Source organism: Calonectris borealis, chromosome 13 (assembly GCF_964195595.1).
Source record: "Calonectris borealis chromosome 13, bCalBor7.hap1.2, whole genome shotgun sequence".
Lineage (NCBI taxonomy): Eukaryota > Metazoa > Chordata > Aves > Procellariiformes > Procellariidae > Calonectris > Calonectris borealis.
The window spans coordinates 8,726,085-8,753,489 of record NC_134324.1 but is presented as its reverse complement, the minus strand read 5'-3'; the positions used below and the strand labels follow the sequence as shown (position 1 = coordinate 8,753,489).

The 27,405-nt window shown below is 50.4% G+C and overlaps 1 protein-coding gene across 4 annotated transcripts in view; it reads left to right on the top strand.

Annotated features, from left to right (window-relative positions):
- FHL1 (four and a half LIM domains 1) overlaps positions 1-27,405 on the top strand; it is a 33,134-nt gene that overhangs the window by 2,671 nt on the left and 3,058 nt on the right. For 2 of the 4 annotated variants that reach the window (XM_075162020.1, XM_075162019.1), the window contains exons 1-3: positions 18,269-18,356; positions 26,165-26,346; positions 27,079-27,256. In XM_075162020.1, the coding sequence (XP_075018121.1) occupies positions 18,335-18,356; positions 26,165-26,346; positions 27,079-27,256 (382 nt within the window). In that variant the 5' untranslated portion in view covers positions 18,269-18,334. Of the gene's footprint in view, positions 1-18,268; positions 18,357-26,164; positions 26,347-27,078; positions 27,257-27,405 lie in introns of those variants that run through there. The other 2 variants (XM_075162022.1, XM_075162021.1) reach the window with 1 other exon arrangement.

Here is a 27,405-nt window from a genome sequence, read left to right as displayed (position 1 = left end):
AAATGCAGCAAGGTAAGCCTCACCACCAGCAATGTGCGAAGTTTGCTCAGGCTTTGGGTATGCTCCTAAATCAGAGCAGCTTCCTGGAGAGCAGTGGGCAAGTTCTGGCTGGCTGGTGCCAGGCTTCCTCTGGGGTGCAGGTGTCACCAGCAGATGTGGGGAGGGCTGAGCCATGCAGCCGGTGCCCGCCTCTCACCCTCGTGGTCCCCAGCCATCGTCACCTTACGCTCTGCGTGTAGGAGTGCCAAGGTAGCAAAGCTGAGATGTTAGATGTGATTCTGTAACTTTAGCTATGTGGGATCACTTTTGCTTGAGAAGGTAATGGAAATAATGTCTATACAATAACCTTCCCAGACCTGACCTGTGATTTTATAATTAAAAATGCATTGTAAGTCAAAATACTTCAGCTTGATTCATTGAGAAATCTTTTTTTTCGTTTCTTTATTGCAGAAGATGCAGACAAGGAGAGTAACAAAGCAGAAATGTCTGAGATGAGTCGTTTCATGTCTGATTTTGGCAGAGGGTGTGTGGGAGGAAGAAAGAGACCTCATGTTTCATTTAGATACCCTGATTTGGAGAGGAGTTTTAAGCAGATGGCTCTTGAGACACTAGGACTCTAAAGTATTAAATGCTATTTAGATAAATGCATGCTTCCACTTCTGCAGCATGGTTTTAAAAGCACTGTGCCATATATTCTGGCTTCAGTTGTTTTATCCCTGGGTCCAGTAAAAACACTGTTTGCAGCCACTTGGCTGGCTGTAGGAGCAAAGGCACTGGGGCTTCCCTGGGGTTCAGAGACAGGATGTAGCCCCACGTGTTTCAACTGCCAGATGTGCTTTGCCTGGGGCTTTTTGTAGATGGGCAGCCCAGAGCCAGCTCTGGGGATGTCACCCCAGCTGACTTCTGTGGGAGTCGGAGCCGAGAGGCTGAGGCTGGTCTGTGATGAGCATTTCCCCCGCTGACCCTCCGCCTGTGTCCAAAGGGAGCCTGCAGACTCAGCAAAAACACTGCGGAAACTTGGGCTCTGAAACAATGTGTGAATTGGTGGAATAAAGTCCCTTAAAGAAGGATTATGAGTTGCCCAGTGCAGGGAAGTAGTCCTGCGGTGTCAGAGGCAGTCACCAAGTTGGGCTAAAATGAGGTCTTCATGCTGGGAGGGAGCCCACGGGTGGCTGCTGCTGAGCCTGGGTGCTGCTGAGCCCTGCAAAACAGGCAGGGTGCAAAGATGGGAAGGGTGGCAGGAAAACAGAGCCCTGTCCCAGCTTTTTACCCTCAGTCCCAGGGGATGCAGGTGCTGTGCATACCACATGCTCACCCTCCCCAGGCCTGTAGCCAAAAATCTCCTACCAGAGATTGACTCATTTTGCTGCATGAAGAATTTCCTGCAAAGGCTTTGCTCTGCTCCAAGCTGGTATGTGGAAAGCCACAAAAAAGCCTTCTTGGCTTCACTGTCCCTGCATGTCCCTGCAGCATATACCGAAGCAGGATTTGGCCCTTGATACTTTCAGAGTGATTCAGGCGTGTGTGGTGCCAAGAATGCTGCCAGAGCAAATTCCCACTGTCAGAGCAAGAGGGAGCGGTGTTGTCTGGGGGACGGATGGATGGATGCTCTTGTGCTTCTCCAGCTTTTTCATCTCCCTCTGAAGAGATGGCAAATAGGGTTTGTCCCCTATGGCAGGAGAGGGCTAAAATGACATTTAGGGCTTTGGAGCTATTCAAAAGCAGGGCAAGGATTGCATTATAGCCATGCTGGAATGGGATAGACAGGGTCCTGAGGAAGCACTCTTTCAAAAAAGACCTAATTAAAGAGTGCCCTGGAAAAGGTTGGAGAGCCAGGACAGGGTTCCCGACAATGACAGAGCTGCAGCCCAGGGTGGAAGGGCTGGTATTTTGCTGTGTGCCTAACTGGAAACTTTGAGGCAGAGTTATAATTTTGGTCTGGATGCTGTTACAGAATTGCATTATTTTTGTAAATAGGAAATTCAAAACCTCTTGACTTCAAATTGGTGTTTTCAGAAGACCCGCTCATTCCACAGATGTGCCTGATCTTTTTTTGTTCCTTGAGGTGACCCTAGTGATTGATGTAGTTCAGGATGCATCTCTCTCTTCCTCCTGCTTGGCAGAGCCTGCTGTTTGGCACATGAGTAGGCAGTCAACAGCCGTTAACTGTGAGGGATTAAAAGTGGTGCGACACGGCTGCATTTGTGGTCTGTTGGGATCAAATGCAGAATACCAGTTGTCACCCAGACCTCTAATGAAGAACAGGAAAAAAACTATTCCTTCTGGGAACAAGCACTGCAGGGTGGCTTTTTGGCTTCCTTGTTTCTACTATCTTTCCACCCCTGGAAAGGAAAAACCAGAGCAGAGTGGAAAAGAGGAGACAAAAACCTGCCTCCAGGAGGCTGCCTGACAGGTAGAGCTTGAAGTTTAATAATTTGAACCAAAACGTTTCAGACCCAGTTTACTTGTTGAACTGCAGAGCTACAGTGAAATGAGTCTGTTTTGATGCCTCTGCTGTGATGTAGATGGGGAGGAAGAACAGGAGAAATAGCTTAAAAAAAAAAAAAAAAAAAAAAGAAATCTTTCCCTCCTGGAAAATCTTCCCATTTGTCTTCGAGACATCAGAGACCTTCATGCTTTATGATGCTTTGAGATAGGAGGAGCTTCAAATCAAATGATGGCTGGCTCCAGTGGTGTCTATCTACTGAAATAATGGGCTTAAGAGACTACTGTTAACAAGCAATTGCATGTACTAGATACGCCAAGGGACTCCTGTTGGGAGGCACGGTTGGTACAGAGATGTATAATCCACCTATTTTGCTTCAAGCTAGCTTTAATGCTGAAGCAGCTGCCCCAGTATGTGAGGATTCTTGTGTTACACCAGTGTCTAAGCAGCAGAGGACTTGGAGTTTCTGGCAGAGCAAGAATTGCTCTCCACTGTTTTGCTTGGCCAGAGACAGTGAAAAATCCACTCAATCCTCTGAAACTCTGTCTTATGAACCAGTGTGCTGGATGTGCCTTTCTTCCTTTGCTAAGAAAAATAGAAGTGGTTCATCACACTAAACTCATGGCTGGTCCAGCCCACAGTGGTTGCTACTTGGCTTTCCTGCACAGAATTGGCTCCCGGCTCTTCCCCAATGCCTTCATTTGGGAATATTCAGTTTTCATGTGCTTCCAGTGGTCTCTGACCAAAGATCCCCTTAAGAGTAACTATGAAACCACCCTAAATATAGCTCCCTCACTGCTGATAGGATGCTGGGGTGGGAGAAAATAATGTACTTTCTTTTAAAGAAATGCCCCAAGTTGTGGGAACCATTCTGACTTGGCAGGCTACTTGCAAGGCATTTGCTATTTGTTTAACTTGGGACTGGCTGCCTGTGGCAGTTGTTACCATCAGCCGCCTTTCTTATCTGCTCTTTTCTATAATAAACATTGGAGCAAAGGTTTGGAATTAGTCACTTCTGAGGCACTGCCTGCCTGCCTTTCCAGCTTCTGTCTTATCATCTCATTTGTGGACTCTCAAGCCTTTTCCACTTTGTTCTGTGCCTCTTGGTTTGCCCCTCTTCTCATTGAACTGGCATAGCAAAGAGCTCTTTAAAATACCCCGTAGGTGTGTCATCCCCAGGACTGCCTGCATCCCAGAAGACGTGCTGCCCTGGGACAGCTGTGTGCACTCACGCTGCTGCTGGGTACTACAGAGATTCTTCTAGCATGACTTACCCAATCCAGTGGACGGGCTGGATGAGTTGTTCTGGCTGACGTCTGTTCAGATGAACAGCCCGCGGAGGCAGTGTTAGGATCCTGAAAGCATCCTGGGGGCCTGGCACCGTGTCCTGCTCTTTAGTACAGCATTAACCGCAGGGCAGTCGGTGGTTCGAGGGAATGCAAACACAGACAGCACCTCCAGAAGCACAGGGCTGTGTGGTCCTCGTTCAGAAATCTGAGTAATTCCTACTGATTTGCTTCCACTTAAAAATTCCCTGGTGATCTCTAAGCGTTGTCTTGATGTGGTCTTACTTCCGACAGTACTGTAGGAGAGGCAGTAATGAGCAGTCCAGGGTGCAAGAATCTCTCTCTCTCTCTCTCTCTCTGTCTCTCTCTCGTCTCATCTCACTTTAAAAATACACAGAGCTATATATTTCACTCAACACATGCAAATACTGTTTCCTATCTACCCTTGCTTTGCCGACTGAAAGCCAGTCACGCTTCCCTTCCGGGACAGCCTGCCAGGTAAATGCCACTTGATGTATAACATATTTCAGTGCTGCCTCTGGAAATGGCCCAGGTGACGGCATCGGAGCAGGATGGGAGAGCAGCCCACGTTCACCCCGCAGTGGCTCAAAGGCGCTTAGTGGGGATGCAAATCTTTAGTTCTGTCTGGATTTGCTTTGTGGGATACATGAGCATGTCGTCCACCTCTTGCCATAATCTTCCCCTATCTTTTATACCATTATCACCATAATGATTTTTAGCTGAAGGTGGAAACTTTGACTCTGGATCTGTCTCTGTGGTGGGATGGGCTTCTTGCAGTGGGTAGGGGACACAACCTGCCTGCTTTCGTTTCAGAAGGCTGGACTGGGGGCTTAGCCACGGATGACATATCTTGACCAACATTTCAGCTGCCTGGATTGAGCTGGTCAGGGTAGAGTTTTTCTTTCTTGCAAAAACACGTTCAGTAAAAAAAAAAAACCAAACCCAAACCCTTTGTTAAATGTAAGAGCAAATTCTGAGCTGTTTCTTGGCTCAGGTCTAGGTGTGACAGAAAAACAGACACCGCTGATCTCTTTCAAGCACTCTATACCTTGCAGATCAGAGCAGGCAAATACCCTGGGGTTAGTCCTGCTTCCCTGGCTTCAGTGCCTTTTGTGCTGATACATGTGATGATGAATGGGAAGAAATTCCTGCCTGAGAGCATAAACAGGCAGCAAGTCCTATAACTGTCCTGTGTCCTCATAGTCCTGACATGTGAAATGAAGCTGATGATGGCTGGTGTTAGTTGATATGCTACTGTCAGACCCTCCCAATACCTGTTCCAAGGAAATTTTTTTTTATTTCTGGCTGGAAAGGATGGCAAACAGCATCTCCCTGGTTACTCTGATATGCTGGAGGAGGCTATAACACCTCTCTGGTGTCTGGGATGGCAGGGGGCTACCATGCGGAGTCACCTGCGCTATGTGTGAGCAAGGGCCATGCCTCGCACCTCCTTTTCTCAGTTTCATCTCACTGGGGTCAGGCCTGAAGTCAGCTTTCCCTCTGACCTCCAGTGCTAGCGCAGCCCATCTCCATAGCAATGGCTGTAAATACAGTCCTCCGCGCTCTTATACCCCAGGCGGTGTCGGTGCTATAATGTGGTGAAGCTCTCTGCGTACTTCGCTAGACACTGAAACAAACAACCAATAAATCTGTTATAAACCAATTGAGTAATTTGTTTTGGTTACCAGGGAGATTGCCAAGTGCAAATTCAACCTGAAATAGCGATGAGCTCATCCTCTGAGCAACGTCGGTGCCTGAGCTGGAGCAGCCGGATGGAAAGGGAGCCAGCGCCAGTAACGCTGTCTGCTCCACCGACATTTGGATGCTGTGCGAGCTGTTTTGCCAGAGAGCTTTTGCCTTGTAAATAAGATTGTGCAGTGGATGGTGCGTGAGGCTGGTTGCTGAGCCTGAGCTTTTACAATTCCTGGAAGTGTGGCGATGACGTTTCTGGTGGGTCTGTGGGCTGGAGAACCCCGGGCGTGGGTTAAGGTGCTGCAGAGGTGGCCTCCTCTGCCATTTCCACTATCTTGGAAACCTCTCCCTGTGCAAGGATTGTAGGGAAAACTGAGATGCTTGACTTTGTAGATAGGGGCTAGCTTTAACCAGCTAGTTAGATAGGTGTATCTGATGGGCAGAGCCTCTCCCCTGCTGCTGCTCCAAGGGCTGGAGCAAGGACTTGGAAAAACCTCACCCTCTTCTGCAACACACCTCGGGCAGGATCTTGAAAATTTGGGCTCTGCCATTATTTCACCCTGAAGTGTCTCTAGTTTAAGCAGATCAGGATTTGACTTTTGAAGGGCTGATGCTAGTGGCAGGGTTTGGCAGCTTTCTGTGACTGTCCATCCCTGCAGTTGCTCCCAGGAATAAGCCCGCAGGCGACACTAGGTGTCACGAGGACCTGCACTTGGACAGCCACTGGGGTCACCTCCTGCCAGGGCACAGCGGGCAGTGTGGGAGCAGCCGCTGCAAGCAGAGAGATGGCTTTCTTGCTCTCTGCTGCAGAGCCGAGAGCTGGGTGATGGACGTTGAGGCTGGAGGGGGCTCTCGCAGGGCAGGGAGGCTGTGCTGCACTTGGTCTCTTTGGCAGAGACCCCCAGCCAGAAGGGGTCCAGGCAGAGCTCTGATAGCATCCTGCACCTTTCTCTGCTAAGGTGGAGATGTTTCCAGATGTACTTGCATTCAATGAATTCACATTTTCTGAAGAAATACAATTTTTAACTAAAGAAGTCTGTCTGTAGGAGGAAGTACTGCCTGTCCCTCTGCACTAGGATGCTGCACGGGGGAGGCTGACAAAGGTGTGGCAATGGTCTCTGCTGCTCCCTTTTCTTGGTTTTTGCTCCCCATTGTTGAGTTATCAAACACATGAAACGATGTAGGAATACATCAGCGTATCGCCTGGTAGCTGTCTTGATGAAGCAGTGCATAAGCCACTTACCAGAGGCCCACTGATGGATTTCACCGAATCTTTTAAGACATAGTTACCAGTAACTGAAAACAGATAACAATTATTAACAGCGCAAAGGCAGACAAAAGCTGAGCCCCTGGAATGTAATCCATGAACCCACTCACATGATGCAAAAATGCAATCTTTTTTTGGATTAGCCTCATGGTTTTCTGGAGCAAGGGATGAAGGTTGCATCTATAATAAAGGGCATTGGTTTCAGCAGGGGTATTTTTGTATTTTGGAAGTCTCTTATAATAATTTTACAAGCATGGAGTGATCTGTCCCTGTGTTCTTTCAAGTCCCTTCCAGGCCTGTGGGTGGATTTTTTCCAGCTCCTCTCTGGAGCCGTGTGGGAAATGCTTTGGTGACATGACCAAGTCCCTCAGCATCATGGGCAGCTCTGTTGCAGCCACCAGTGCGTTCAGCCATCAGCTCTAGGGAAGGGCTTCATGAACCCTAATACTTCGAGTAGGTCGGCATTTGAAAGAAGGTGATTTTAATGTGAGGAGTTATAACTAAGTGAGATTTGGGTGAAGGAGGCGTGAAATCACCTGCACGCATCTGCCTTTTAGAGTCCGCATGACTCTGCTGTGTAGTGCAGCTCCTTCCACCGTATCCCCCATATTGCCCATAGCTGAGCTGGCAGGCAGCTAATGACCTGCTCCGTGGCATTTTATCTTTTGCTTTCAGCAGTTCTTTGGAGATGAGGCACAGCATTTCTAACGTGTGCGTGAATTGTTTGCACGTGGTGTTCGATACTCCTTTATGTCGCCTCTTTATTATGGGGCCGAGCAGTGGGCGTTAGTGTTTGGGAGTGGGACAGGCATCCCTGCAGGCCTGCATGTCTCTCTTCCCCATGTCCTCCCCCAGCAGTGTGTCCCCACCCCAGTGTTTCACCTACTTGGTATCAAGGCGTGTTTGCTTTTTGGCTGTCTCTGGGCAACTAAAAACACTGCTGTACTTTGCAGATCCTAGACTTGGCCAGGACCAAGTCTAACCTTGCTCAACACTGGCCATAAAGCAGGCAAGGCTTGTACTGGGCTTGCTCTAGCACAGCTGAGAAGACAATTTGGCTCGAGAGATGTAACTTTATCAAAGGGACAGTAGAGTCCTTGCTATTGCAGGAAAAGTCCTCGATGATTTGGAAGCCTCACCCTTTCCCCATTGTCCTGCAGCATTCCCAGCGGGACACGGGTGCTTGTGGGCTCTCATGCAATGCGGCTGCACAAGCTGGTTTTAAAAGAAAGCAAGCCACTGTTTCACATCTGCTTTAGCTTTTTGACAGTTTTCTCTGGCACTTGTGTGCAATTAGCGCTGCTTTTTTGTCACATGGAACCGATCCTCTAATAGTTTGATTTGCACAGTAGTTTGACAGCTAGCAGCAATTGTATTGAGAAGGGCTGTTTCTCTTTGCAGACTGTGTTACTCGTTGTCCCTGAATTTATTGTCTCACTACTACTTGAAAAAGAAAACAAAATCATATTTTGGGCCTGGATCCAGCCACAGAGCAGAGGATGGCTTAATCAAACACATAAGTGGTTGTACCAACTCCAGTTGGTTTATTTCTATGTTTAAAATCAAGCACTCTTCTAAGTATCTTATTTTTCTTATTCCAAGGTTTGTGTTTAATAAATGTAACAGCCCATAGACTTTGCCCATTGTTCCAGGAGTGAGCACTGATAGAAATGCTGTAACATGCAGTGCTGCTATGAGACCCTCAGTGGGAGCATGGGAGAGGTGAGGGGACCTTCTCTTGCTTCCGAGCACCCTGGCCCATCCCTGTGGAGGTATCTGCTGTTTCAGCAAATGGGAGGCAAATTAAATTTAGCAGCTTAAATAACCCAAAGCCTCTCCATACTGCTTTGGGCTGAACTGTCTCTTGCTAAGTATTAGTCTACTGATCTTAGTATTTCCAAAGACGCAAAAGCAACTGAAATTTTGCTCGGTTACCCAATAACTAGAGTGGGAGGCTGTTGTGGGGAGGAGAATTCCCCTTCCCCCATCTCCGAAACAGCCTCCATCCTGCAGATGAGGACACTCAGCTGGGATGCCGCAAACCAGGGCTGGGCTCCTGCCCATGGGCTGAGAGCCGTTCTGGGCTGGGTCTCTCTGGTTTTGGCTGAAATGGAATCTTAACTCTGATGAAAGATTTAAAGATATTTGTTCCTTCTTTTTTTTTTAAAAAAAAAAAAAAAGAATCAATGTTTTCTAACCGACCCCATGGAGAATGCTTTTTAGTGTAGACCTTGCCCAGCTCTGATCTGACATGATTTCCAGGGAGACCTGGGATCCTTATCACTTTATGAAAAATGAGATTTACATTCATGTATCACACAGGCACTTTGAAAATATTATCCCTAACTCCAGAGAAATGGCTCATACATTTTAATGCCATTATTAGAAATTGAATTGACAACACTTATTCTCAGTGGAAATTGCTGTGCAGCTCAGGGGGCAAAAATATGCAGAAAGCGCTGGTGGAGACTTCAGAGAGCTCTTGTCACCCTGAGATGTGTGTGCTTTTGCAATGTTTCTGCTGAATGAAAAGAGCAATTTTTGATATACGCCAAAAAAAGGGGAAAGCACAAGTGCGTGGGCCTGCAGCACGGGGTGAGACAGCAGTGGGGCTCAAAGCATCAAAACAGCTTCTGGACTGAAAGGCAGAGTGCACCCAGGCCTTGCACGGTGGTGGGGAAACGTGGGCTGCTCTGGCCTTGTGTGTCCCACGGTGTTGTGGAGACGTTGCACACAGGTGCTTTATTTGCTGTCTTAATAAGTGTAGAGAAATTGAGCTGGATGAGTGCTGGCTTAAACTGGCATATGAGTGAAGTGCTGTTGAGGTGCTCAGATTGGTGAAAGATGCCCTTGGGAGGAGAAGCAGCAAGGAACTGCAACAAAACAAAACAAAAAAAAATCAGGTTGCTTTTATAATCAATTTTTTTTTGTGGTAAATGAACTTGCGAGACTCTGCCGATCTCTGCTCCTCTTAGGGCACGTGGCCTCTGAGGAGGACTTCACATTTGGCTGCTGTGCATTGAGGCTCTGGAATTGCTGAGCTGGGAGTCCCTTACTCCTGAGTGTGGAGGGAAGAAGAGGGACATGACTGGCAAAATACTCCTTTATCAGGGCTCCAGGCTCTTCTGGAAGTCTGCCTGACTTCTCTGGTTTTGCCCGAGTCCTTAGTCTCTTGGACGTCAGTTTGGGAAAGAGCAGCCAAGGCAAGTTCAGTAGGGTCAGTGCGAATGGTTTCCTAGTCTGGCAAGGGCTCCAACTTCCCTGCAAAAGCAGAGGGGCAAAGAGCCTGGCTGAACAGGGTGACGTGTGGTCGTTAAATGAACAGGACTTTAACGAGAGACATGATGGGCTGATTTGCAAAATATTAACATGAATGGCGGCTGAAGTCAACTCTGGCCACAAACTAAGTCTGGGCAAAGGGGAAAGTTAAATGGCATCTGTTTCAGCAGAGGAAATGTATGATAACACAGGACCAGAGCAAGGTGTCTTAGAAGGCTGCACCACGGCCCCATCTTACAAGTGAGCGGGTGCTTGTGGGCCTCCTCACCCCCCCTCCAGTGGGTGTCTTCTCCTTGGCTTGTCCTGGAGCACGTCTCCAGACTGTCCTGGAGCATGGACAGCGAGTGCCCGTGTGATGCGGTGCCAAAAAAAACAGTTGTGAATTTGAAGCCACTCCAAGGTGAAGGGTTTTCAGTTCTCCTGCCCTTGTTGCTGTTGGTGCAATGTGGCCCAGCCTGGCTGAGCCTGCGCTGTAAGTATCAGGGTACGAGGAAGTTGACCCCTTCCTCCATTTTAAAACGCACTTATCTGAAGTTGGAAATGAAATCAAACCCTCCCAAAGCAGACATTTCTGAGAATAACTTTTGTGACTAATCCAACCCCATAGGCCTCACTGGAGAGGACTTTGCAGCTTTGGTTTTCCTTGTAAAGAATGCCCAGCATATGTCCTGACAATTAGTCAGAGTGCCCAAAAATACCCGTCAGCCCTGCAAGCTGATCTCCTTCGGCTCTTGGAGCCGAGACAGACACAGGGTTATGCACTGCGGGGCTTTGGGAAAGGTTATTTTTAAAATGGCCACGTAACAAGGGTGATTTGGTCCTTTCGGCCACCAGTGCTATCTAACAACTGAAGGTGTAGATAGCCAAATGCTAATCTTGCTCGAGGCGACCGTCCCGCGCCCAGGGTAACGGGCTGGTTGTCCTGCTAAACCCACACGCCAGGGCTGGCTCCTGTCGGCTCTAATCAGTACTCGGGGCATAGGGCCTGTGCCAGGTTCAGGCAGTGCTTTGATGGTGTGCTGGATGCCAGGGAGTCTTCCCAACCGGCATGCCGATGCTCAGAAGGGCATGTCCTTCTCATTGAAGCGGTGGCCTGTCTTCGCCCTTAGCCAGGCAGCGTGCTTCTGCCCAGCCCTTTTCTGAGAAGCCTTTGCTTTACCCATGTCTACCCACCTGAGCTGAGGTTTTCTATCCTCAGCGTCTCCCATGTGCTGAATTTCTGGAGAGTGTTTTGCCAGAATCGCAGTCCATCCACAAACAGCTCTTTCTTCTCCTCCCCTGAAAAATAAACTCTTTAAGGGGAAACACCAAGGCTCCTTGGTCTTGCAGAGCACCGCTTGTGTGGGGTTTTGGCTTGGCCCACTGTGCCGTGGGGGCAGAGGAAGGAGGTCTGAAGAACTGTCTGCCCAGCAGCTTCCCGGGAACGTGACGTTTTGCTAGAAAACATCACCCAAAAACGTTCCCAGCCTTTGGAGGAAGAGCTCGGGCATAGCCTGCAGCGCCTGCCTTGAAAGTCCTGCTTGCTGCCAGGTCCTGTTGAATGAACGCAGGAGGATGGCAGGGTGACTGGAAACTCGTGTGGGGGATGCTGAAGAGCATGTGTGTTGTAGCTGATGTCTGGGTAGCTGCTAATTTCTGACTCGTAGTGGATAGATTTCCAGGGAAGGTGAATGACCCAGCTTTCAAACAGTGATGCAAACTAATAGTTGAACTTCCTTCTGTGCTCTCCGCAGTGAGCTGTTTAACTTCGCTGGGGGAGAGCATCGCTCAGCCAGCTGCTGTGCCTATGAGAAGTAATTGAAAACAATTAGGAGTGCAGAGGGTGTCATGGAGGGTGTCATCGTCAGGAAATATTATTTCAGTCATGGCTCAGTAACAACTTGGTGAAACCCCAACATGAGCACTTTTTGTATGGCTATGGTAAGATTATATTGCTGTGAGTTGCTCATCAGACCTCATCTTTCCTGCCATGCTGCCTGGCTGGGATCAGTGCGGTATTTATTTGACAGGGACTTAAGCTACTTTTCTCAGCTCTGAAGCCAGGGCTAAGCTATGGGGGGAAAGCCATGACTGGCAAACCTTTGCCTCATGTTTGACTCCAACAGTCATTCCTCCTCCACGTGACTGCATCTGAACTTGAACAAAGACCGCTGCAGTCGGCCAACATCGTCCTAAGGAGCTGCACTGTCCTAAGCATGAAGCTTTGGGGTAATAACTTAGGGAATAAACTTGCAGTGCAGCTTGCTTGGCCCCAGAGAGGGCTCCTCTGAGGACCACATCAGCCCTGGTGGAAGTACTGCTGGTAACTGAGAGGCATCATGCCCCTGCCACCGCTGAGGGCACAACGCTGCATAGCTGCAGCCAAAGCTCTGGGCGTTGCGGTCAGCAGAAACCCCAGAGCTCCTCATGGGAGCTTTGAATGCAGGGGCCTGGCCAGTGTGGGTGAGAGCGTGGCACTGCTGGGGCCCCCAGATGCTAACCTGGAGACCTTCCCCACTGCTCCCGTGTGACCGGACACGCAGGCTGCTTCCCCTGTGCCTGCTGGCTCATCTTCCCTGGTAAACGCTGCATGCCTTATTCCTGCACCCTTGGCTGCTTTTGTGGCAAATGGACTTGCAAGAACCAGCTGATTTCTGGTCCTCTCAGGGCAGATGACCTCTGAGGAGGACTTCACATTTGGCTGCAGCACATTGAGGCTGCTTTGCTCAAACTGGGCACTGCTGGGTGGATCTGTGTACAATGCAACCATAAGGCTGCTGGGAAGGAAGAGGTAAATGCTGCGTTTGAGGCTTTTTAGCCCAGTTATGGGCTTGATGCTCTTACAAGGTATCTGAATCAGACCAGTCTTGGCAGTACATGTGGATCTTTCTCCCAAGAGGAGCAAAGGAAGTCTTTGTGTCCCCTTAGGGTTGGCTGATGTCCAGGCACATTCAGACCTGTTGTTTTCACCTTGCAGTTCATGCAAGAGGGTTGCGGGCAGCCTGCCGAGCCTCCCCGTCTGCTGCCTGCGCACTCACAGCTCCGCTCTACAGACTGGGTCGAGGCAGAAGGACGTGGGAGACAGAGCTGGGAAGAGAAACATGGCCCAGGTTTAACGTAGTGCATTTAAGACTAATACATTTGTCTTTCTAAGAGATTTTAAAAAAACCTTCAGCCTTTTGGGACTGTCCCTTTTTGAGCTCGTACTGAAGTTCTAAATCTAACTGTAGGGACCACAGCAGGCACTCAGCATCCTTGCTGCTGGAAGATGTAGTCTTGGCATCTTATCCATAATACAGCAATGAGCCACAGGAAGGAGGGAGCAGGGGCAGGAGGAAATGGACTTTCTTGTGCGGTTGGTTCAAAGCCAACCCCGTACAGCACCTAATGCACGTACTGCACCGTACTGCAGCCTCTTCTCACCTCAGTCCTCTCTGGAGCCTGTATGCCCTGGGGCTGCTGCCATGGGTCTGTCTGGTGCCTGTGCCCCACCACGCTGCGGCTTCTGTTCTCCAACCCTGACATAGCCAGGAGGGGGGACAGGAGCTGAACAAAGCTTTGGGTCTACAAAGCAGCTCTTGATTTATGCACAGACACTCCCCCCCACAAGCCTTGGTGGCACTTGGCTTTCAGCAGCAGCCAGAGGTCTGCCATGTCAGCAACAGGTGATGGGAAGAAGTGCCAGTCGGGAGCGTGTGTGGAGGGGAGCCGCAGAGCAGATGGCAGCAGGGAAATAAATTTGGAGCTGCTATGGGAATAGTCCTGGAAACAGTCCAGCCTGTGGATGGAGGCAGATGGGAAAAACCTGGTTTATATCTCTTCCCAGTTTTGCTATTTTTCAGATGCCTTTATTTCGAGCTCCATTATCTCTTGACCATTCTTTCCTGTCTGTTACTACACCCTCATCCTTATTTTTTTTTTCTCTCCTTATCCTTCCTTCTTTTCCCCCTTCTGTTCCTACTCACACTATATCTGAGTTCATGAAGGGTTACCCAGCCTGTGTCTACCTCCTTATAAATCTATTCCTAGTTTCTGTATCCCTACCTCCAGAGCTGATCCTAAAAGCTTCCTTTGGCACTGAGAGGCTCAGCACACAGATCCGACCCAGCTGTGGGCTGGAGTTCAGCATGGAAGAAAGGAAAACACCCTGTGCACCTTCACCGTGTGCTGCCCATTTCCTTCTCCTCCATCTCCACCCCTCTGAGCTGAGGGCACGGGGCTTGCCTTACGCCTGGTGTGTTCATCCCCTCTGTCACTGCAGTGATGTCCTTGCTGGCTTTGCTCTGGATGCGGGTGCATCCCGTGTGAACCAGGGTGTCTCTGTCTTGTGTTCACATGAGTGCTTGCGGGATGCTTCAGGGGTGCGGAGGTGCATCCTTGTGTGCAGAATGGGGAAGATGAGCCAGGTTTGCGTCTTCTGAAGCGTTTTTGTGATACTTTAAAGAGAAACTGTTTGCTTTTGAACTGAACTGGCTTTTTTCTGCTCTTTGAAAAGATCAGGTGGAAACTCCCCATTCTGGTTCATGGATTGTGGGTTGCACGCAGGGTCCCTGGCTGGGGGTGGGGAGCAGGGGCCACCCCCGGCAGCCCTCTCCAGACGGTCTGCAAACACTACTCTGCCGTGCCTTTCACCAGCGTGGAGCCAGTGCTGGGAACAGGAAACACATGGGATGCTGAGTGCTTGGAGAGCTGGATCAGCCCCAGGTGTCAGTCCCAGATCCCAGACCTGCCCCAGCAGTGGGGCTGCTCCCTCCTCCATCCCATTGACAGACCAGCCGCAAGTGCAAAGGCAGGCTCTTTCTTGTGTCCTCTCTCCTTTTAAGCCCAACTCCTTTATTGGTTGGCTTCTTGCAAACTCTGTCCTTTTAGTTTTATATATATATTTTTTTTTTTATAAAAATATTTTTTTATATATATAAAATTTTAAAAAATTATTTTGTTTCATTTCTGCCTCAGAAGAGCCAAGAGAAGTTTAACTGGGCTCTGCAATAGGTTGGGCAGAAGGAGTGCTTTCTCCTCTGGGAGAATGCACATTGCATGCAACATAAGTTAGATTTAAAATAAAAAAACCCTGAATCCGCTGTGCTGTTACTTGAAAAGAAGGAAGTGTTTGTGCAAATGGTGGGTGGGAGCAAACCTGGTTGTGGAATGCAAACCCCCATGCTGCCTGGCAAAGCCCTGGCCGATGGGACCGTGCCAGTCCTGTGCTATCGCAGCAGCAGCTCGAGCTGGAGTGAGAGTGTGGAGCGAGTCCAGCACTTGCCTGCATGACAGGAAGGGTAGGGAGCGATACGGGGCTCTCGTTTTATGGGGAGCCTGGTGAATGGCTAGTGTGCTTTTCTGTGCAGCTTTACTGCGCATTGCTAAGCAGTGTGTATGGAAGCAGAAGGTACAGCGTTACCCTAAGAGGTGGACAGGTGCTCCCCTCCTGCTCGTATTTACTGCTGCCTGCTTCTTTCTTTGATGATGGTGACTAATACTTCATCAATGCCTGGGTTATACTGGCTCTATTTAGGACTTTCTGCCTGTTGAGTGACAGCAGGATGTGTGAGCAAGCTGAGACGCCCAGACCTTTTCTGGCAGGATTGTTAGGGCAAGAAAATACTCTGGAAACCACAATGTGAATCATTTGTCTATCCAAGTGGATGACACTATGCCCCAGCCATGCCGCAGTCAGACCTGTGCGGTGGGATCAGTGTGTCCAGACCAGCTCCTTGGAGTCCTGAGAACCTACAGGACAGGCTTAATGTTAAAAACATGAAAACCCAAGCCCGCATGCCCTGCTGTGCACTCATCGACATGTTTGTAGCATTCTGTCCTCTGGGACCCGTGAGTGCATGGTGCCTGGCTAGCAGAGAAGGGCTCAGACAGGGCTGGCACACCTCCTTTTTGGGGCACCCTCTCTTTCCTGGAGGTTTCTGCTCCCTGCCATGTTTCACAGGGCAACGATGTCCCTCCTCGGCACTTGTGCTATACCCTGCACCAGTGGTGTGTTTAATCACTTGGGCTTGTGCGGACAAAGAGGGGCTTGGGGAAGAGATGGGAATTGTCCAAGGTTGTATGGCTAAAGCCAGCCAATAAACCAAGAAGCAGCCCTGTCTTCTCAGCAAGAGTTGTTCCCCAGCCCAGCCCGTCCCTTCTGTGCTGGCCTAGGAGGCCACAGATTCAAACAAAATGGCCTTTTTATTACAGTCCGCTCTGGGGAATCACCAAAGGCTTTGCAGAGTGAGCTGTGCCATGAAATGCTTCTCCAGGGAGCTTCATGGTGAAGCTTCATGAACATCAGCAGGGTTGGGTCTTCCTCCTCTTTTCTGGCCAAGCTTTCTCCCTTCCACCTCCTCCAGCCCACGCCTGTTGTCATAATGCAAACACACGTGCGTTTGTGTGTGTGAAACATTTTGATGGCCAAGTGTCCGTCCCTACTCTCCGCATGCCTCTGCAATACTGTCAAACCGCTGCTCTGGGGCGGGACGTGGCAGCTGCTGACATTGCACAGCGATGCTATTCCGCCTTTTAAGACGGGGAGCAAAGGTTACCGTTTCTAATTGAAATATGAGGATATTCCGGGGGAAGTAGGAAATGACTGCCGGGTGGGAGGGTGCCAGCGCTTTGTGTAGGGAACTAGAAAGGAATGAGAATGGTTAATGGTGCAAACTCTACGTGCATTGCCAAAAATGAACTCATGACTGTAAATATTACACTGCGCGCAGCAAGATTAGCACAGGAAAATACCAGTTGTTAGGGTTCCTGTTACCATCTGAATTATGCAAACAATTTGCTTGAGTTTATAGATGAGCTGGGGCAGAATAACGTTGGGTTTTTCCTAGCCAAAGTGTTTCAGTGTGCTAGTATTTTAGCACATTTCCCAGCCTCAATCTGCTACGTAAATGGATCCATGCTGTGATCTTTCGGGACAGCATGCTGTCAAGTGTGGCCTTTGCCAGGCCACATTAGAAACTCGGAGATGTCAGGATGCTGGTGAGATGCTGACCTTGCGCATGTGCTACCGCGGGGGCCCCGAGATGGGTGCAAAAGCCCAGGGAGTCACCGAGCCCGGTGCTGGGGCTGGAGGCCGTGCGTGCCCTGCCACGTGCGTGTGGTCTAGGAGCTCTCGGGACCTCCGCAAGTGGGAAGTGGAGATGTTCCCAGTTCCTGGCTGTAGCAGGGCCACTCAGGCTGAAGATGCCGATTGCTGTTTGGAGGCCAGACGCCACCACGATGGGCTCTGTGGAAGGAATGGTAAACATTGGCTCTTCCCAGTGGCTGTCAGGGAGGTTAACTGACTTTCCCACGGCCATGCAGTGAGTCAGTGTCAAGGCAGGATTAGCAGCCGGGCGTCCCTGGCCCCCAGCCCTGAGCCCGCGCTGCCGCCGGCTGCATAACCTGGAGCGCATGCGGCCACGGAGCTGCCGCGGCCTGCGCAGCCCTGTGGGAGCGAGCCCTGAACCAGCGCTCCCTCCGCTCCCTGTCGTGACGGGTTGAAATAGGTCGGTTGGAGCCTCGGAGCTGGGGTCTTCCAGGGAGCTTCGTGAACACCTGAGTAAAATGGAGAGAGTCACCAGCCAGTGCTCTCTATAAGCCACGTGCTGGGGAATGAGCCCAGCCAGTGTTAGATGCTAGGGAAGCCCTGTCGTTATGAAACCCGGTTTTCCAAGTGCTGCTGTTCAGGGACTTGCTCACTTTGGACCGTTAATGCTTTGAGCTTCCTTAGGGTAAAAGCTGGGGGAAGACCAAGTACGGTAGTTTTGCTGGCAGTAAAACTTCAGCATGACCCTCATGTTGAAAGCAAGTCTAACCCCCCCGTGAACGTATCTTCTGGTACTTCTGTGGGCTCTCAGCTGGGTTCCCAGCAGTACAACCCACGTCCTTTCCGGGCCAGGGGACAGCTCCTTGCTGGTTCCTGGGACCGCAGCCCCTCCGGCCCTCGTGGGGCTGTGATCCACCTCTTCCCTTCAGCAACGGCAGCGCAGAATTAACGCAGGGTCTGTAATTTAGCTCAGAACTGTTATGAGACACAATCTAGCTCTAAAGCCAAGGCCAAATAGTACTAGCATGGGGTCAAGTTCCTGAGGCACACTATGCCTTTGGGACTAATTTGGGTGCTGAGTAGCCGGGCAGGTATTTACATGTTGCTTACAGAGACCTAGAGGTCTATTCTTCTCCCTCGGATCACCTAAAATGGTAAGAATTTTCAAGGGGGATTAAGGTTGTGATCTCTGGGGAGGGGAGTGGACATCTGGTAGGAGTCCGTCCATATTAATAGCCTCCGTTTAAATGTATGTTATCAAACGGGGCAGCTCCTAATCGGCCAAGAGACTGTGAACTGTTACCTAAGGGGCTGCTGGTGACTTTGGGCTGCTAATCATGGCTTTCCACAGGCACACAGGTAAAGTGGACGTGCTGCTGGGTGCTGCGGGAGAAGCCCTGTGTGTGCAATGCCTTGTGAATGGGAAGGAAGGTTTTGCTAACAGGCTCCTGCACCACCAAAATAACTCTCTTGAATGCAGTCTTAAGCCTCGGCAGTCTGCAGCTATAACTAATGATGGCAAACGGGCTTATAACCAGTGTGGGGGACTGGCGCTGGGAGCGCGGTGGTGGCGGTGACCTCATCTATTTTGTAAAATGCATTGGATGGTAAGTGCTTTTGTATCCGCTGCTGTGGGAAGGCTGGGGCTCAGCTGCTATTTGAGGAAGACTAAGTGAAAATGGGGGATGACACTCCTCCTTGCAGCAAGCTTGTATGGCAGTATCGCTATGAGCAGGGGAAACCCATAGCAGAGGGGGGCGTGCAGAAGCCCAGCGCGTAAACCCAGGTGATTTGCTCTGCTCTGGTGGGAGGTTTGTGGTTATTCCCTCTTCTCTGTGTTTGTCTTGTAGATCAAATGGGCTGACCCTCACCAGTGATAGGAAAATGTTAACTTTTCCTTCCCATTAACGCTGACAGGAATCTTGAGAGTGTGTTTTGCACGTCCCCCATGCATGATGTGTTGTGTCTTCCCATCCGTAACTAATCTCCTCTAGCCCTCCAATTACAGACAATTGAAAGGTCTTCGGGATTTTTAAAAGCTTATCTGATTCTTAGAAGCTAACCATGTTTGTGTGTGTCCAGCGTGTATTTACAGCCCTAAATGACAATGTACAGTGGCAGGGCCATTGCATCTCTTGAAGAGACATAGCCCAAGGGGTGGATGTGCCTGGGGAGAGGGTGTCAAGTTTGGGGCGCAGATCCCGCGGGCATCAAACCGAACTGCCGTGCACCAGGAGCCAGGGGACAGTGGTGCTCATGAGACTTGGCTGGGAACATAGAGCCTCTTCAAAACGGGGGAGGAAAGTCGCAGCATGCTGTTCAGCTCAGCCTCCCAGGACAAGGCATGAGCGTGAGGCTTCTTGCATGGCATGTAACTACTTAGGATTTGCTTGTGTGACACAGACGTACATTATACAAGGTGCCTTTCTGAGTAAAATCTGACTTTTGTGGTATCATTTTTAAACATCTCAAAAGTCTTTAAAAAGAACAATCCATTCAATTAAAATACAAGACAACATTTATTTTTTAACTTCAGCTCACAAGACTGACCGATGCTGTAGCATCCTTTCATTATACTCCCAGCTGTATTTTTATTTTCTTTCTTATCTTCCTTGGGGAGGGTGTTCTCTGGGGCAAGGACCCATGGATTTGATGTTGTGCTGTAATATAAAATGCTGAAGTGTCTTCTGAGCAAATGCTGCAGTTGGAGTGCTGCCACCAACAAGTTACAGTGCAGCGTCCGCACCCCACATGGAGCCCCACTCTCCGGGACAGCTGCAGTGGGGTACCGTAGTGCCTGCGCCGGGGAGGTGAATCCTCCGCAGCAGGAGAAAGCCTCATGTTTGGCTTTCATGGGGGCACGTAGGCATGAGAAAGGCATCCAGCTATTGAGGTGGGGGCAGATCCATGCATAGCTGAATTGAGGAGTCTCAAAAGTCAAAGCTTAAGGCAGCCACAGAGTGAGTTAGCCACTGAACAGGAATTTTTTGCTTTAGTTGATTTGGTTTGTTTTGAAAGGTTTGAACTTCACTGCTTAAACTCTGCCTAAGTGCTCAGACTTACTCTAGGCAGTGGTGCTTTGCACACTGGGAGCCTTATTAGTCTTAGCTGAGCTCTGTATTAAGTGCAAAAGCAAGCCCTGGGGAAAGTGTTTGCAGGGCTGGAGCAGTGTGTTTTCTAATAGCACGTCCCTACTTCCCGGGGGAACTGTGAAGATTTAATAATGATTGGGATGTGCTCAGACATGGTGGCAATAGGACCGTAGGGAATGTTTTTGGCAACTGCCTGAGGAACTTGGAGCCGTTCTTGTTCTAAATAAAGAAGCTACCATTTTATCAACAGACTAATTTTTGAATTATAGAGTATGAGACTCGCACGTGCCCCAGCCTGGCAATGGGAGAGCACAGCTCTCCACTCGTTACTGCCAGCTCTCCCAGCAAAAATGACCTGCAAGTGACTTCTTTCTTTCCTTGTTGTCCAGGGCAGCGTGCCAGTGACCTTGAGGTGCAGTCCTGAGCGTCGCTTTGCATTTCGGATTAACAGGACCCTTCTTTTAAGGGTATTCCCTGGTATTTATAGCAAACCACGTGACATTGCATAGAGAAATGCTGAGAATAGTAACTCAGGTGATAGAGCAGGGGATGCCAGGTTCTGAGCTGAAACAGGCAGGTGTAGCCAATGCCTTGGCGGTACAGGGGCTGTGCGTACTCGGTCGGCTGAGAAAAATAAAACTGATGGAGAGTCAAAAAGCAATTGCTCTTTCCTTCCATATTGCCATAGAGTATGCAGCTGTGCGTAGGGCAGAGGGTTAACACCTTCAGCCCTATCTTCTTTCCTAAGTGGCAGAATAGTCTGTAAGGTTTAGGTACAGTTTCCCTGGTTGTTTTTAGAGACCACACTTCAAGTTCTTCCTTGGTGGTTTATCGCGTTTAAACATATTCCCCAGCGACATTAACACATATCCTGTGCTAAGTGCTTTGCTTATCAGCTCTGCTTCAGCGCCCTTTGCAGAGTGCTTCGGTTTCATTTGTTGTGCAAACCACTGGGATGCTGCGTTGTGGTCGCCTGAACAGGGAGGACCGAGCCCAGGGGCCATGGGAGGCAGGAACCGACAGGAGAGGCATGGAGTTGTGTTAATGCCATAGCTTTTGTGGGGTGGCACTTCTAGGTCTGTACCCTCCTTTCCATCCTACAGCTTGCCATGCAGCAGGGTGCAGACATAGCCCTGATTGTGACCACTAGCTGGGACAGCCCTGTGACTGCTCCACAGCATGGTGTCAGCGTGACTTGAGGTGTGCAGAACCTGGTGGAGCCCAAACACTTGAGATCTTTATTTGAAAGATGGAAGACATGGTTGTCCGAGGGCTGAGGAGCTGCTTTGGAAAAGCAGCAGATGCTTTTTGGGGACAAGTGGCTAACTGGCACCTCTGTGGTCAGGTAAATGTTAGGGTTGAATTCCAGTGGGTCTTCGTGCCAAATACCCTGATACTCGAGAAGGCCACTGGTCTGGCCAGCCACCCTCGAGCTGTAGCCAAATCCATCAGGGAGCTACATTTAGACAGCAGCCTGCCAGGGTTGGTGGGAGAGGGACACCTTGCTTAAAGGGGGGCTAGTTTCTGGAAGTATTGCTGGATTTTTCTTGAGCTCTTATTTTTATTGAGGGTCCTCTAGGCTATTTAAGGATGAGCATGCACTGCACTTACCCCTCTCCCCGGCAGCCTGCGCTCTCTCTTCTCACCTGCTTCTCTCCAGCAGAACATCTTCTGCGCATGGACGTCAGCCGGGGCCGGAGAATAGTTCCAGTCTGTCCATACTTTTCCTCTGTCTTCTAAATTCCCCTCTGTGGCCCCAGAGTCAAGCTGAAATGGGGTTTGGATCAGTGCACGTCCTCGGGGTACGTGATTCTCCCGAGATAAACAGGAGACACTTGACCAGGCTGTCAGCTCAAAGACACTGCAGTCTGTTGTAAACGTACAGCCAAAGAAACTGGGTTCAAATAACTTCCAAGCTAAAACACCTGTGCGTACTGCTGTCATTTTAAGCACACCACTGTGAAATGAAGCACAAAGGTGCAGCACTTAACAGTTTTAGTGGTTAGTTTGATGAGTGCTTACCCTGAGCACCCAGTTTTGCATTGCTGTAGCATGGTTATGCCACTGCTGTGAACCCCTACTGTGCGCTCAACAGCTGCTGCACAGCTTGCACAGGGAAGCTATGCAGCGTGCACTAAAATAAAGGCCCCAAGGAGGAGCGAGGACTATTCATGGTTCCAGTGTGACCTGAGTTTCATGACTTGCCTATTTTCCAGCCAGCAAAGACAGGCCACGCTTAATATATCTGATAGCTCTGGAAAGTTAAGCTGTGGGGACACGGTGCAGCCGGAGGGTGAACAGGTTATTAAGGAGATAAACATCTCCAAACCTGTGATCTGCTGCCAACCAGGGTCTAGAAGATGTATTTATTTTTTTTCAGAGCAAAGCAAATATCTGTTCTGTCTACCTTCTGTGAGAGGGGACAGGACAGCTTAGGGCAGCAGTAGTAGGATACTAAATGCTTTTTCCCCAGGGCAACAGAGCCCTTAAGTCTCCATGGACATTTGCTCTGGGAAAATGATCTGGTGGTCCCAGCAGAGCCGCTACTGGCTGCTTTCGGGGCTCTTGTGCAGCAGCCCCTGGGTGGGCTGCTCCCGTGGGAGGGTTGTAGGAGATGCTCTGGCTGACGTGGGCTCTCAGCATGGCATGGGTGAGCAGAGACCACGAGCAGCCAGCACATTTGCTGGGCAATGTGGTCAGTGCATCTTCATTGCAGGCAAGGGGATAGAGGTGCCTTTCCCGGGTCTAGATGAGGGATGATACTGCTGAGGGCAGAGAGCTCCTGGAAAAGCTGGAAGCAAATTCATGCCCCGGCCTATGTATGAGAGGGGCTTTTCGGTCCATGAGATGGCACAAGGGAGGCAGAAGCTGGCATGTAGTCTGCGTGTACGGCCCAGCTCCTGGGGTTGCCAGGCCCAGTGTTAAGTGTCTGTGGAGCTCCAAAGCTGCTGTGATAAATGTGTGTCTCATGTTAGCGCATGATGCATTACATGGGATCACAGGATTATGTTACTCCTTGAGCCATATGTTCCCGATTACGTGTTCTGGTTGAAAGCAACCCTAAACCTGAGATCAGGAACATTTTGATACCATTTGCCCTGGACTCTGTGTAATTGCAATTCTTATAAATTAAACTCGCTTGATAACGCTCTGCAGAGCTGGCTGTGCCTCACATAGTTTCCACGTTTCCCAGGTGTTTATTTGTTTCATTTACTTGAACCGGTGCGAACACAACCCTTGGTGTAGTTGTCTGCAGGACATGGCCATCTCCTGACCTTGGCAACGTGGCGTTTCCAGACCTCGGTCCCCACAGAGTGCAATTCCTGCCAGCTCGGCCTCCAGCCTGCTTCTGTAATTTTTAGGGGAAGGGGAAGGGTGTGAACCCGGTCCCCACCTCTGCTGCAGCCTCCCTGTGCGATGCTCCTCTCCAGGACTAGCTTTCCTGCTTTCTGGAAGAGAAATGTTCCAACTTGTTCTGGCCTGATGTTATTGAAAGGGTGACAAAGAGGAAACAGTGAGATGACTCTTGGATTTTAAAATCTGCAAAGTAACCGTGTGAGTCCCATCTCCTGCTCCAGCATCTTCCATTGCCCGTCCAGCAGCTTCCTGAGCCCAGAGATGAAGCAGAAGAAGAGCTCTGAAATAACGGCAAAACGTTCATTTGCAGGCAGGCACCTCCCTGGGCTTTGCACCTGGCTGTGTCGGGGCTGCTCGTGGTGTGCTGCCAACAGCACGTTACTCTCCAAGAAAAAAAAAATTGGGTTGGCACAGGAGATGGTGCGGTGCCTGGGCTTGCCGAGCAGGGCTGTGCCCTGGTCAGGACCTGCTGGGTTTGATGTGCGCTCGTCTGGCGAGGTGCACTTGCACTGGTGCCTCTGCTGCAAAGCCCCGCTCCTCACGGGGAGGAGCAACGATCCCTCGGCCCCGGGGGGCTCCCGTGCCAGCGTGGGGATTTCTCATGCTGACAGGTTGGGCCACGCGGTTGATGGTAAATCTAGAATTACTGGAGTGGGCAAGCGTCCAAGAAAAAGCTGTGTAAACAGGTCCTGATGCCGTAACAACACAGCAGTCCTGACTGCGCAGCATCCTGCAGCCGAGGGTGAGCCCGATGGGCTCCCGCTGACCCTCCCTTGCCGTGAGGGCACAGCCAGGAATGACATACCCTCTACACCCCAAAAACCCCAAGCCCTGTTTCAGTTTATAAAGGTTCTGTGCTGGGGCTCAGAGCAGCATGGCTGGAACGAGCGGCCGTTGTGCCACTGAGCTCCGTCAGGAGCAGGCAGCAAAGCAGCCCCTAAACTCCAGGGCTTGGTGGGGTGGTCCGAGGTGAGGCTACGTGATGGAGGTGCTAGCGGCCTCCCCCGCCTCACAGCTGGAAGCAGCAGCCTGACCGCGTCATTCTCCCTTCCTTGCTCTGTGCTGGCGCTGCAGCTCAATCAGGAAAAGAATAATTAAATTTCCTCTTGGCAGCCCCGGTTGCCAGACCGCTGCCGCGTCTCCCATCCAGTTGCTGATGGTGCGGAAAGTTCAAGGCTGCGTCCTGGGTTGTTGGCCGTGCAGGGGAAACGGGCTCTGCCGTGCTGGGGGCTGCGGGGGCATGAGCGGCAGGGGCAGAGACGGAGCTGCGCTGCTGGGACTGCACGGGCTTGCATAACCCTGCCAGAGCTTTTGCAGCCCCCTTGCAGGAGCATTGCTGGCTTCCTCTGAGGAAGGGCGTAGGGAAATGGAGGGAGCCATTAGCAGAAGTGGTCTGGGAGGCCGAGACCGGGCGTGCAGGCTGGGGCAGGTGTCTGGGGAGAAAGCGTGAGCGTGCACCTCCGGCCAAAGTGGAAAATCCTGTGGTCAAGAGCCCCCACACCCGCTGATGTGCTGGCTCTCTGGCCGTGGTGGAACATCATGCCTTGGCAGAGCCCTGCTGCCATGAACTGAAGAAGCATCTTTACATGTAGGGAGATCTTTTCTTGTTTTTTCCTTATGACTTTATATGTGAAAGCCTGGTGAAAAGAGGCAGCTGGAAGCTGCACAACTATCCAGCACAAAAGGCCTCAGAAGGCTGCAGCTGGCTGCGGGCTTAGGCTGGAAACATGGAAACTATTCCGCTCTGCTCGTGGTTGGCGGTGATTTCTGCGCACAAATTACGCGGCGCCTCAGCCAAGACCTGCAGTGGGCCTGGCCGAAATGAACTAAGTGGCTCTCAGTGAGTGATTATGTATCATTATCCTTGCTTGACGTGAAATACGTAAATAAAACAGTCTAGTATCCTTCCTCTTAAGAAGCTGAAAGAGAAAGGCTGGTGTGGGACTCTGCTCTCCTCGCCCGCAGCTGTGCTCCCAGGGCGAGCAAACTGCAGCGCTGCGCTCACGGCGGGCTGGAGCCCGGGAGGCAGAGAGCTGCGTTCTCGTGTTTGGCCAGAGCCCATCCTGCCTCTCTGTAGACAGAAATCTAGCATTTGTATCTTGGATGGCTGTTAAGGGAACTGAAAATATTTGTGTTACTAATGCATTGCTTATGCTAACTTAGCGGCAAGCACAGCGCTTCCAGGAGGCAGGGCGGCCCCTGCCCTTGCTGAGCTCCACGGCGCAGCCAGGAGTTGGCCCACACGGCCTCACTCCGTAGCCTGTGTTTTTCTGAGACTTCATGGTATTTCTCTCTCTGTGTCCTAATGGCAATTCACCACCTGGGAGGGGACATCCAAGCTGCCTTCCTTAGCAGGTGTACAAGTTTGTGATTGTTGCGACCGCACCCAGGTTGTCTTCTGCACCCAGCCTCCCTGAGCGTGATGGTTCATTAGCCTAACCTAGACCCTAAAGGCAAAGCTGGAGGCACCTGGAAAATGCCACTGCAGTTGGTAGAGAGCTGTTGTGTTTTATAAACCATTGAGTTGTCTGAGAATAAAATTGCCCGAACAGCGCTGGCACAGAAGCTGCCTTCTCTACCAATAAGCCCTCGAGGAGCGTGACACCACCACATGCTCATTGCTGAGTCATCTTCCTGGTACTTATTTGCACAGACCGAAGAAGCTGGAGCAGTTATCAGGGCTTCAGTGCTCTAACTTCACCCTCTTTCCTCTTGCAGGGCCTGGCAGTTACACTGTGGGCACCATGTCGGAGCGCTTTGACTGCCACTACTGCCGTGACCCTCTGCAAGGGAAGAAGTACGTGCAGAAGGAGGGCCGCCACTGCTGCGTCAAGTGCTTCGAGAAGTTCTGTGCCAACACCTGCACTGAGTGCAAGAAACCCATTGGAGCTGACTCCAAGGTGAGTGCTGAGCAGTTAAATGGATGATAAGAAGACAAGCAGATGCTGATAACCCTCCCGTTTGTTTTCCTGCCTCTGGTCTGTTTGTGAGCTCCTGTGTGAAAACAAGTTCTCTTGTAAGTCCTCTGGCTGAAGGGCCATGTGCTCCTTGGGCAAAGAGCCAGAGGCCCTGGGGCACCGCAGCAGGGATGCTGACGATGGGCTGCTTTTGCACAGGAGCTAATTTCAGGATCTAGATCCAGCCACATGAACTGCTGCAAATGCTGAATTGTCCTGAAGAGAGTACCGCAAGTAATCCAGCCTGCACAGGACTTGCAGAAAACTCATCTTCTGGGCAAAGCACTCAGGAACCTAGGGTCTGATTTTTGTCAGTTTGTCAAATGTTTATTGTTTCATGTTTATGGCAGTAATAACATACACCTGAACTAGGGTGATCTTCACGAGCAGAGAAGCCCACACTTACGGAAATTCAAATCTCAAAGTTGTTGATTTGAAGCATCTTCTGCCACCCTGAAAGTCCGAAGTGAATGTGCTTGTGTCGGAGGGTTTGATTAAATATCCTTCCCTTAACTGCTTGCAGATGAGCTGCACCTCCAACCACTGAATGCAGACATGCTTAGGAACTAAGGAATCCATCCTTCACTGCCAAGGCTGATGAGACAGTAGCTTGGTTTTAGGGCTGCTCAGCAAGAGAGAAGGGCTTATTGCTCACTCCATTTCTGTTCGTTCCAGGAGTTGCATTTCAAGAACCGTTACTGGCATGACAACTGCTTCCGCTGCTTCAAGTGCTATACGTCCTTGGTCAACGAGCCCTTCATGCTAAGGGAGAACAACAAGGTTTGGTGTAGCAACTGCACTGCCACTGAGGATGCACCCAGGTGTAAGGGCTGCTTCAAGCCTATTGTTGCAGGTACTGGTGCCAGTGACAGCCGTACAACTGCCAAGTTCTGCTCTAAGGCAAAGCCACGGCGGTTTATCAAGCTGTGGAGGCTGCAGTTAGGGGCATAGGCATCATAGTGGAAGGCTGGAGCACCACAAAATGGTGCAAGTTTTGACTGT